Raw genomic sequence first — 12,322 nt, 5'->3', positions numbered from 1 at the left:
AACTACCAATTTCCAAAAATAAAGTTATATAATAAGCTGTAATACAGCTTATTTTTTCAAATACAATCATTTCCATAACGTTAAATCTGACTTTAGCCTTTTTTTAATGACACAATTAGGTGGGTCTAGGTGGGTATATCCTGTAATAACAAATGTCGCAATAAATTGAATAATTTCTAATGGTGATGATGATACATACTTAGGTATAACGGTAATGGCAATGATTTTTGACATATCTGGGGCGTGTCGATGTGATGAATTACTTCAAATAAAAATTGGAGACACTGAATATATGAGAAATATACTGGACATTGTTTCCGTAGAACTTTGGCTACACTATTAATAAATTGAGGTGCTGACATCACAACATTAAAAATGCATGGTGGATGGAAATCTTCAACGGTAGCTGAAGGCTACATTGAGGAGTCCATAACTCGTAAATCAATCCTTAGTAAAAAAAATTTCCCTAATTTGATGTACACATCAAGTGCTGGAAGCCATTTTTTAAATAATTCAACCACTTAAGAAAATTCAATAGTTCATAAACCATCTACTAGTGAAAACATTTCAACCTACATAGACGAAGTAAATGTTTCAAAACAAACAGGACAGGGGATATCCCTTACAGCCTGTTCTAATTTCACTATAAATGTTTGCAACAATTAATTACTTTCGTTAAAGAACAAATTTCAATTTTTATATTAGCGACGACATTAAAAATTAATCTAATGCGTAAATAATAAAGTCCTAAATAATAATAATAAGTAATAAATTATTGCCTAAGTAAATGTGACAGTTGTCACTGAAACTACGCCTTTAATGTCGATCGGCGAGAAACAAATTTTAAATAAATGAAAAGGGGAATATCAAAAAGTTTATAAATCTGGAAATAAGCCGGATAGTTCATCATACCACTAGCGAGAGAGTTAGTTGCAAATTGTGGGTATGAGCCGTTATCAATAATTTCTTTTACTGTGATATCTGTGGTTCTGTGATAATCCAAATCATTATTCATTTGTTTACCGAGTCATTTGCGATAATGTTTTGTTACGGTCGTGTGCGAAACTTGTATTTAATTGTTTTCTTATTATTTCCTGCTAATTTTAGGTATTGTTTTGTATAATATGATGTGGTGGTAGGTCTACCATTTAGTGCAGTTATATTTACTATAAATGGTAGACAATAAATGTTTTCATTCATAAATACACTACATTATCACATTGGTAATATTGTATTGGTGAAAATTTTCTGTAAACGAGAGAACAGGATATATTATTTGAATACCATGCCAGTAAACAGTTTGTATTTATTAATTTATTTTGTTTGTGAATTTTTCAAATTGTTTTAGATGGTTTTATGCGTCTAATATATGTGGACTTATCAGTGAATTAATAAATAATTTATCTTCCGATTTTGAAAATAACCTGTCAAGCAATCGTCCACTCATACATTTACATTTACTTTTCTTTATTTTAAAGATGTTACGTGGTTAGCAGATTAGTGTAACTGAACAAGTCGACATGATTCACTGTGAAAAGTGAGACAATTTTTATCACATCAGATCTGACCTAATACTAGTCTGATCGTTGGCTTTATTTTTGTGATAACTACGTGCACTTATAACAAAGTTTCAATTTTATCCCAGAATTGTATAATTAACAGATTCCCTTATTTTTTTCCAAATATAAGTATGAACAAAGAAAAATTCATTTGTTAGTAAACGGAAAAATTGATAACTTCAGAAATCCTCTATTCAGGAATAAGAACAAACTATTATATTTCAGTTTAATTGTAAGATCGAATTTGAAAAGGAAGAGGCTTCCTCCATATACGAGGGAATATTTTTTTAATGGCATTTAACAAACTCAGGGAGAAAATGATGTGGAAAGATTTACTTGGAAACCCTCAAATGTTAAAATTGCTATATGGCTTCCTCACTACTGTGAGGAAGCCATTTAGCTATTAGTATGTCCGCGAATTGAGTTTACAAATGGACTAAACATTGAAAGATACGAAAAAAAGGAATTCTTGATAAAAGTTTTTGCTTGGTTAGAAAATACGAATCACAACGACGAACTTCTATTTTGTTGTACAGATTGGGTCAAAAACCAAAAATGTTATTTTGCGTAAGAGTAAACATACCTTATTTTGCAAGATACGAAAAAAGGCATTTTTGATGAAAGTTTTTGCTGGAAAAATGAATGAGTCACGTTATCAAAAATTTATTTTTTTATACAGGGAACAAAGTACAAAACTAAAATACGCCTCATTCAAGTGCAACTTTTAAATAATACGAACATAATTACAACAACAATTAAGTAAAAAAAAAGTAAACAAAACAATATGACGAAGATATTCTGACTTTTAGCATTTCAGTATCTTGAATAGATAGTACTCTACAATACGGTCGGTAGCCGCACGGTTTTAGGCGTCAGTACTTAAATCGATGTGTGCTAATTCTGCCCGGGTTCGATTCCCGCGGCCGGTAGACCGTAGATTAGCTATGCTTGTACGAAGGATTGGCACCCTCTGTGCAGGTATGGTAGGGTGGACGAATGTTGGCTTGGGTCATTGTGAGAGATTTACACCGGTTGGCATTTGACCACCCCCCTAATTAATGAGGTTTTCCAGGTTTCCCTCATTCCTACACTGAATGGTGGTTAGGGTCTACCAACATTAAGTCGTTCCTGGGCCCAAACACCGCCTGCTTAATAATAATAATATGCCGCCTCCTCTCCGCACAAGTCTCCGACTTCTGGGCTAATTCTCGTGATTAGAATGAGGAGTAGAGATAGAGATATTAATATAATAGGTGGAATATGTCATCCGAATCAATCCGTGCTCACCTTTTTAGAGTAGCTTCTGTTAAAATTCCCTGCCCATGATGTAATTCAAAAGTTGAGTTCTGACCGATCTGTTAGTTTTTAATTTTGCTAACTAAAATCAGTTCGCTGGGTAAACATATTCTTGTATATAACCAGAATAGTACGTATACAAAATATTTTAATGGACTCGTTAGTCAGATAAATTGCTTATTTGTTACATAAATAGCTATTAAGCGTGATTAAAAGTCAATTTTTTTAAAGCATGGTTTATACAGTCGCGAATTGCGAAATCCAAATACTATTCTGATTGATTTAATAAGCACACATGATTCATTCATCGTTATATTATATAAACATCTCTACATAGCAACCAGTACTAAGAACTTGGTAGGCAACTGTATGTACGAGTACATTTTGCTGGATGATAATGAGTATATCTTTTAGTGAACAGCAATTCAAAAACATTTATTTACAACACGTGGTGAAATAAGTGTTTAAATGTTTCGCAAAGTTGCGGACTTGTTGCCTCAGTTGACAATTTTTTAATCAACAACAAGTATTTCTTTATCATACGATCATAACCTTATCTCGTACAGAAAAAAAAAATATGTTCCATATTTCATATCAAGTTTGGTTAGAGTGTTGTAAACACAGTAAATATGTGGTGTAGATTAATAATTATAATACCGCTATGCATTTCGTGCACCACAGTGGACAGTGCTCGAATTTTGGGTGTATTTCCAATGGCTGCTCAAAGTCATTATATTTTGGGTAACGCTCTGATGAAAGGCCTGGCGGAAGCGGGACATAATGTGACCATGATTAGTCCTCATGAGGAAAAGGACCCCCCTAAAAATGGTAGTTATACGGACGTGGTGTTAACTGGATTCGTAGAAGATTTCAACAGTAAGTCTTTTTTGTTCCGCTCTTTGATTATCCTTGAGATTTAAATCAATTCTTATAATTATCAGATAATCACTTTAATCAACTCGTTTATTATATCATGTACTTACAATTAGATAAATCATTTATTGGAACGGGTTTCAGTAACAAAACAATTTATTTTCCAGAAATTCTGAAGGAAATGAACTTATTGGACAACAAAAACCAATCAATGATTAAAACCATGCTTAATTTTTTCAACTTGACAATAAAACTAAATGAAGATTTCTTGAAAAATGAAAATGTGGAGAAGTTTTTGGAATCTGATCAAAAATTTGATGTGATCATAGTGGAACAATTCTTAGTAGATACTGTGAAGATTTTTGGTCATATTTACAACGCTCCAGTAATTGTTTTTAGCAGTTTGGGTGCTAACCCTTGGATAAATAACGCAGTTGGAAATCCATCGCCATTATCTTATATCTCCCCAGCAAACAGCGATTTTTCAGAGCAAATGTCCTTTTTTGAAAGACTTGGCAACGTTTTTATGTATTTATTCTTCAACGTAATAGATTACTTCTTTTATTTTCCGAATCAAAACAAAATTTTGAAAAAATATTTTTCCGATCCTCCAGATATTTATGACCTTTTTTACAATGTATCGTTAGTTTTAATAAACTCCCATGAAAGTTTGAATCAACCTGTTCCTTTCGTGCCTAAAATGGTTCAGATTGGTGGTTTTCACATCAGACCTCCTAAAACGCTACCAGGAGATTTACAAAAATTTTTGGACGATGCCAAGGAAGGGGTGATATATTTCAGTCTAGGATCAAACCTGAGAAGCAAGAACCTTCCTCCACAAAAGAGGGATGCTTTTTTAACAGCCTTTAGTAAACTCAAGCAGAGGGTGCTGTGGAAGTGGGAGGATGAGGATTTACCCGGAAAACCTCCAAATGTAAAAATAGCCAAATGGTTCCCTCAGCAGGATATATTAGGTAAGTCTTGATTTATGCTTATACTAAGTATTACAATAAAAAGTAATAATTATTATAGCACACCCAAATGTGAAGTTGTTCATTACTCATTGCGGACTATTGAGCACAACTGAAACTGTTTTCCATGGTGTACCCATATTGGCAATACCAGTTTTCGCAGACCAACATCGTAACGCAGAAATTGCCACTCACAGTGGATATGCTTTATCATTGCCTTACGAGGACCCTTCCTTCTCAGAGGTAAAGCTGTCAGGAATGTTGCAAGAATTGCTTACTAATCCACAGTGAGTAGTTTGTATTATACTGCTTAAAACACAATGTAAATATGACATTTCATTTGACAGGTACACAGATAATATTAAAAAAAGGTCCCAGTTATTTCACGACAGACCACTGAAGCCCATGGATAGCGCTGTATACTGGGTGGAATATGTTATTAGAACTAAAGGAGCTCACCATCTCGGCGTGGCTGCTGTTAAAATTCCATGGTATATATACCATTCCTTGGACGTGATTAGTTTTATAACCATAATATTCTCGTTAAGCATATATGTATTATTCATTAGTATTAGAAAGATTGTTATTTGTTGCAAATCTCAAAAGCCAAAAGAAAAGATAAAATTAAATTAGATTAATTGTTCTATGTTACTTTTTAATATATTCATAAGAATTTACAACAAAAATTGAAATACGGACACAGCCTTTTCAGCTGCAAAGCTTAGAGTTCAGCTTTAATAGATATAACCTACATTTTAATAATTTGTTAGTCAAACGATGATATCATCAGAAAATTTCATCTGATTAGCAGAAAATCTTATCTCATTTAGAAGAAATACTTCTGTATTTGTAAGAACACTTCTCAGATGTGATTTCGATACAGTAAATATTACTGAAATAAAAGTACTTATTGAACGATAAGAAACTAAAGTAGGCTTTCTTCTAGATGTTTCTGAAATCTATTGAAAAATTTGAAGTGATTGTTGCGTAATTGCAAGTTTATAGAGACAGATTGACTATATTACATAAATATTTGGAGGCGAAAATTTTAGGAGAGCATATAATGAAAAAACTATAGACAATGAGACGGTTAAAGATAGCAACTAGGGTCATTTAGGATCAACCGATGGTGCATCCAGCGAATACAGTCACGTACAGAATATTAACAAACAGTCTAAAAAAAAAACCTTTGTAAACGCTAGAAGTTGGCATTTAAAGCACATGATAATGCTTCTCCCAATATTTAAGCGGAATATTTGTTCAGAGAAGAGCTAGTGAGTGATTTTTGTAATAATATGAAGGAACCAATTACTTCTTCAAGAATGCGTATACATATATGTCACCAATAACTATCTAACTGACAGCACAGAAAGAACAAAAATTAAGATCCGTGCAAAGGTGCAATCAAAATATTTAAACAGAAACACTATAAATTAATTAGTAAGAACGGAACAGTGATTATAGAACAGTTATTAAACGATGTCATGGGGATTTTCGGTTATACCTACAACGCCCCTATTAGGTTGGGAACTTTTCTCATCGAATACAGGTGGTTTCTACTGTCTTGTAATCACATCTCATCTCCTGAGCCATTGTTGATTATCTTGGATTTTCAATTTTTCAAATGAATTCACAAATATTAAATCTAACGAAGCAACCAAAAACACAATCGGTTAAAGCAATAATAGTCCAACTAATAAGCCTTTAAATCGAAATTTTGGTCAACTTGCCTGAATTTTTGATATGAGTTAGTTTGAGGAATGTTATAACAATAAGTGACAGTAATTTTTTGTTCAACCCCCGGCCAAGGGTGAAAAAAGATAAAACAAAGGGGGTTTTTCAAGATAACTCAAAACGGGTAAGGGCTAGAAAAAAGTTTCGTATGTAAAGCATACAATTCTACATAAAAATGGCCTCTTGACTTTTTCTTGTATTATTAAAATTAACAGAGTTAGGGAGGCTAGAAGTTAAGGGAAAATTTGAGAAATTTAAAAAAATCATAACAAGCAGAAAAACTAATGAATTTTGTAATTTTTTTTTTCAGTCTACTGTAAAAAATGTAGAGACACGTATTTTTTTAATCGGCGGAAAAACATATATTTCTGTCTCTTGTGAAATATGTTAGTTTATCATGTTTTAAGAGCCCCTTCAAAAAATCTGCTCAAAAAAAATTTTTTTTTTGAGGTCGCTCAAGATTTTTAAAAATTTCCAAAATCGTCAAATAATGATTTTTTTTAAATTCTTTTTTCCCGTTACTTTATCATTTTCTAGGTTGAAAAATAACTCGATTCTGAAAATTTCAAATCGATATTTTAATTTCTAAAGGTTACTCATTACTATTTTAACTTTAAAAGAAGTGTACCTAAAATATTTTCGAGCGACCTCTAAAAATAAATATCAACGAATTAGTAATTTTTTTTATTGAATTTGATGAACAAAAGAATATAAATAAATCACATGGGTTCGCAACGGCTTGGCTCTTGGCGTTTAAAGAATAATCGTGATAACAATAACAAACAATTAAAGGAGCTGCGGAAAGTGTCCCCCTCCTTGTTATAACAATAAATTAAAGCAGCTGCTGAAAGTGTCCCCCTCCTCGTTCCAAGCACTTTTCACACCTGTTCCTCAAAGAATTAAAGACATTTTCTAAGATGCTCGGGGTATTGTTAATTTCACGAATCTTGTCTATAAGTCGAGCCTGCAGATGGTTTAAATCAGGAATAGGCAGTTCAAAAATAGTGTTTTTAAGGTAAGGCCACAAAAAGAAATCACACGGCGTAATATCACATGACCTCGGTGGAAATTCATGTTCAGCATTGAGACTTATTAGTCGATTTTGGAAAACTTCCCTCAACATATTCATCGTCTCGCCTGCCGTATGTGCCCTTGCGCCATCTTGTTGAAAGTAAAAGTTTGTAATTTCGTTTTCTTCCAGCTGGTTAACAAAAGGAGCGATAATTTCTTCTCTATACCTTTGCGCAGTAAGAGTACCATTAAAAAAAATAGGTCCATAAATCCTCCTTCGATTGAGAGCACACCAAACTCCAATTTTTTGAGCGTGTAGAGGGCCCTCGACAAAAAAGTTATCTGGTTTTTCAGAAGACCACATTCTCATATTCTGTGAGTTTACGTAACCACTTAAATGAAACCAGGCTTCATCAGAAAAAAAGGTGATATTATGAAGTTCACCGTAGTTGTTTAAAAACCATTCACAAAATACAGCCCGTCGCGGAAAATCAACTTCATGAAGTTCTTGCTGACAAGTTAAACGATAGGAGAACAAACGCAAATCTTTTTTTAACACTGTGTGGCAGGTACCGACTGATACTCCCACCATTTGTGATAAAACACGTACAGAAGTTCTTGGCGCATTTTCCATTATTTGTTGGACATTTTCTTTTAATTCTTCAGTCCGCTTTTTAGGTCGGCCGCTTCCTTCTTTTCTTGTTACACTGCCCGTTTCACGAAAAACATTAACACAACGCTGAACTGCACTTTGAAAAATTTTGTACTCAACAACGCCGGGAAATTGATTTTGAAATTCTATGAAACATTCCTCAATAGAATACTTCCATATTCCATCAATCTTGCGTCCATTTCTAAAGTAGGACTCTATGATAAACACTTTTTGTTCTTGAGAAAACACCATTTTAAACGCTTTTTAAAACGAAAATATTCAAATGGATAGCGATGATATAGCGCTTTGACAGACGACGTTTAAGTTCATTTGCTATACGCTACGCCCTACGTCCAAATTTTCAGAACCAACTTGACCACGTTTTTATTTGAATGCTCGTTATATTGGTAGCTACGGATAGTTTAAAAAACAAAGCAATCTCTGCTGGGAGTTGTTCAAGTGTCTAGTTATTTAGAAAAAGATATTAATATTATTTAACTTGCGCTAAAAAACTGCAAAGTTTCCTAAGCTGTGGAAAGTGGGTAAGGTATGTTGTATTTTGAAATCTGGGGATCCGTTAGTAACTAATTACCGCTCTATTACTATATTGAACAACTTTGTTAAGGTATTTGAAAAGTCATTGTATAATCCTTCCATATCTAACTGCATCTTACCATATCAGCAAGGATTTATGGAAAGGAGATCTTTTAAGTATTACGTAGTATCTATTTGAAGTTATCAGTATGGTCAGGTAGATGCGGTTTACACGGACTTTTCAAAGGCATTTGACCGCATTGATCATACAATTTTGCTAAATAAGGTAAATGCATTTGGATTTAGTGCATCTCTATCAAATTTTTTTCAATTCTTACTTGAGTAATAAGGTTCAATATGTTGCTTACAATGATTATAGATCGAGTTATTTTTAGGCAGTTTCGGGAGTGCCGTAGGGCTCTAATCTGGGTCCACTTCTGTTTTTGCTCTTTATCAATGACTTGTGTTCTATTGTTGATTGTCATTATTTGATGTTTGCTGATGATCTTAAAGTTTACTCTAAAATTGACACCGCATCTAAATGCATTAAGAACGGAAATTGAAGTCCCGTTTCATCTAACAAAGTACTATATTACTTACTCTGTGGTACTACAATATTCATATAGATGTCGCTACAGGAAATACGTTTATAGTAAAAATAGTACGATTATTTCATTCATTCAAATTCCGGCAAAACTCACCTAAAAAAAACGAGAAAATGCCAGGTGCACGCACACGTGTACGATAATGAGTTGTCCGGCCTATACGTCCATCCCACTCTCTTGCTATCTCATAATTGGAAATGAAAAGAGAAGGGTAATAAAATAATAAAAACTCCAACTTGCGGCCGCCGGTTTTTTGTTCTGAAAATATTTCTATTTTCTATCTTCTACATATTATTATGTATATATTTACAAAAAAGGAGGATGGCAAGTGGTTGTACAAATTTATAATATTTGCAGTCAACTAAAAGTTTTACTTCATATTATTTTCTACATTGTATTACTTATATGGATTCGGACCAGAGTAGGTGCGAATGTAATTATTTCTTATTATCTTTTATTGTTGCGTTGCGGCTGCGAAATATTTTATTTGTGGAGTTTACTATTTTTTATATGAAGGAAAAAACATTAACAGAGTAAGTATTACAATTTGCTAGGCATAGTTGTACTTAGTACTAAATTCAAGTAAATAATAGATATTAAAATAAATATGTAGGTATTGTATTTGATTATTTGAAAATAAAAATTACATATGCGACAATGGACTTTCCGCTTACTTAGCCGTAATATAAATATGACATATTGTCGTTGCAATGCACATACAGGCTGTTCCAATAGTGTGACAAAGTTTATAATTATTTTCAGTTATAGTTGTATAGGGCAAAATCTTCAGGCCAAAAACAAGATTTTCTGAACGTTTAATTCGGTCTGAAAATAATGAATAATGGAAATAATAATAAAATGTGAATCCGAGCAAGTAACTTTTTTCGTATCACTACTACAGGCAGTTATACTAAACTTTATCGCACTATTGTGGCACCCTATATATGACTAGATATATCATTATGGTAAATCAAAAGCATAATAGGTAAAAATGTATAATTATCTATGTTTATAACAAATATTATCTGGTAAAATTCTTTTCTTACTTTCAGATACAGAGACAGTTAAATATAACCGGAAGAAGTCTATATGTTATTTCGTAATATACCTATAGTGGTGAAAACAACCCGCTCTATGTAGAACAAATTAAGAAAGATGAAGAATTATGGAAAAAATCAATGGCAACAAATTTGGAACAATTTTATAAAAATTGTATACTACCAGAAATAATATACAAAAATATTCCACAGGGAAAAAGATGTATGGATCCAGAATATATTATAGAAGCTCAAATTAATAAAAAGAAATAATTTTATTTTATGATTTTTTAAATTTTTTCCTGTTCTACTGTACCTATTCTATTTATTTCTTTATTACTTTCATTTATTTACATATTTATTAAACTACACTGTTCCACAGAATTTCTGTTTATATTGGAGGTATTAAAGTACCTACAACTATTTTTTCAAGTGAAGTGAACTGAATACCTATTTCTCATAAAAAAAATTTAGTCTCAAATCGTCCTTTTGTACATAATTCTTTACACATTTTTTGGACAAAATAAGTATATCGTACATATTTTTTATATTTTCTCATTATTATGTATATTCACAATTAAAATTCTATTTATATTAATATGCGAATTTTTTTTATCAAGAATTACTTAATATTAATTATTAAAAATATAATATTTTCCATTTCTGTTTATACCAAAGTAAGCCGCTTTATTCACAAATCGTAATTATAACATAACTTTCCGTTATGAACAACTTTTCTTATTAACATTTTTTTATATTATCAAAAACAAAAGCAGTTTATTCTTCAACGTTATTAATTTTGTTAAATTTCTGATCACCCTGTATATATATAAATTACAGTTTTTCATGACAAACATATTCAATTAAAAAGCAAAATATTTTTTGTCACGAATTACTTTTTCTAGTAGAATAGAAAATAAAAATGTTTTCCCTCTTATCCACTAACCGTAGATACTAATATAGGTATATTAATTATAAATTATGGTTTTAAATAAACTAAAAATTGTTTATATTTCATATTTTCTAAAATTATATAATAGTATGGACTTGCACTGTTACTTATATACTTTTATACAAAAATATATCTAAAATGATCATGACATTCTTTAAATATTTACGTATCAATTAACAGAAACCATGACTACCAATTCAGAATCAGGTTATACCAAATTAACCACATACAACAGCTGTTCGTTAAAAATAACCCGAGTCCATTCATAAATAAATTTTTACTAGTGCGACATCTATTACAAATCAAGCGAATTAAAAGTCGGAGATAATGCTATTCATGAATGAATATTTTTTAATAATTTTATTCCAATATAACTTTTTAAATAATAAAGTGATGAACAAACTATGAAATAAAGTCTAATCAGTTTATTTATTTAAAGACAACTATATAAAAAATTGCATAATTCTATAATACTATGAAGAAATAATCGTTTCTTTGTAAAAGTCCAAAAAACCTTCATATTTAGAAATTAATTTCTCACGAATTATTTACCTATCCCAATTAATTTTTGCTTTACTGTCTTCATTTATACTTTGCCAAATGTGATATGAAATTTTACTACTTTCTTCCATTGCTTTAAAAAGATATATTGGAATAAAAAAAGGGCTGTTTTCTACCATTTTTCGGTATAATTTAGGCAACCAGAAATGCATCAGTTTCCATCCTTAACATCCAAAATCAGATGAATAGAATTGAATATTGATGTCAGATGTGTATGAATATATCAAACTGTAAGGTTACGACCTATATGAGGAAACAAGCATTTGTGTCTTTTTGTTATACGTTTAATTCAAGCCTTTTACAGCGCTGTGAAATCATTAAAGACTTAGGGGTCATCTTCGATAAGAAGCGGACATTTTCAGCTCGCATTGAAAATATACAATGGTCAGCAAGTAAAATGCAATGTAACCTGATTCTTGTATGTACATTTATATATGTTTGTGTTGTATACTTATAATCTATCTTTGTTATTCATATACTCTAGTGTAGTAATATTGTCCTGTAATAGGAGTAACTTGTTGGGCAATAAAAATAAAT

The 12,322-nt window shown here is 31.6% G+C and overlaps 1 protein-coding gene across 1 annotated transcript; it reads left to right on the top strand.

The window, feature by feature from the left end:
• The first annotated feature begins 3,286 nt into the window (after window positions 1-3,286).
• LOC108917645 (UDP-glucuronosyltransferase 2B15) lies at window positions 3,287-5,343 on the top strand. The gene is made up of 4 exons (XM_018724360.2): window positions 3,287-3,731; window positions 3,896-4,702; window positions 4,761-4,986; window positions 5,047-5,343. Exons 1-4 carry the CDS (start codon window positions 3,485-3,487, stop codon window positions 5,330-5,332), a joined length of 1,566 nt encoding a protein of 521 aa, XP_018579876.1. The 5' UTR covers window positions 3,287-3,484; the 3' UTR covers window positions 5,333-5,343.
• Window positions 5,344-12,322: the final 6,979 nt, after the last annotated feature.

The sequence above is a fragment of the Anoplophora glabripennis genome, unplaced genomic scaffold (assembly GCF_000390285.2).
Source record: "Anoplophora glabripennis isolate ALB-LARVAE unplaced genomic scaffold, Agla_2.0 scaffold44, whole genome shotgun sequence".
Taxonomy (NCBI): domain Eukaryota; kingdom Metazoa; phylum Arthropoda; class Insecta; order Coleoptera; family Cerambycidae; genus Anoplophora; species Anoplophora glabripennis.
This window is presented reverse-complemented; position numbering and strand designations above follow the sequence as displayed.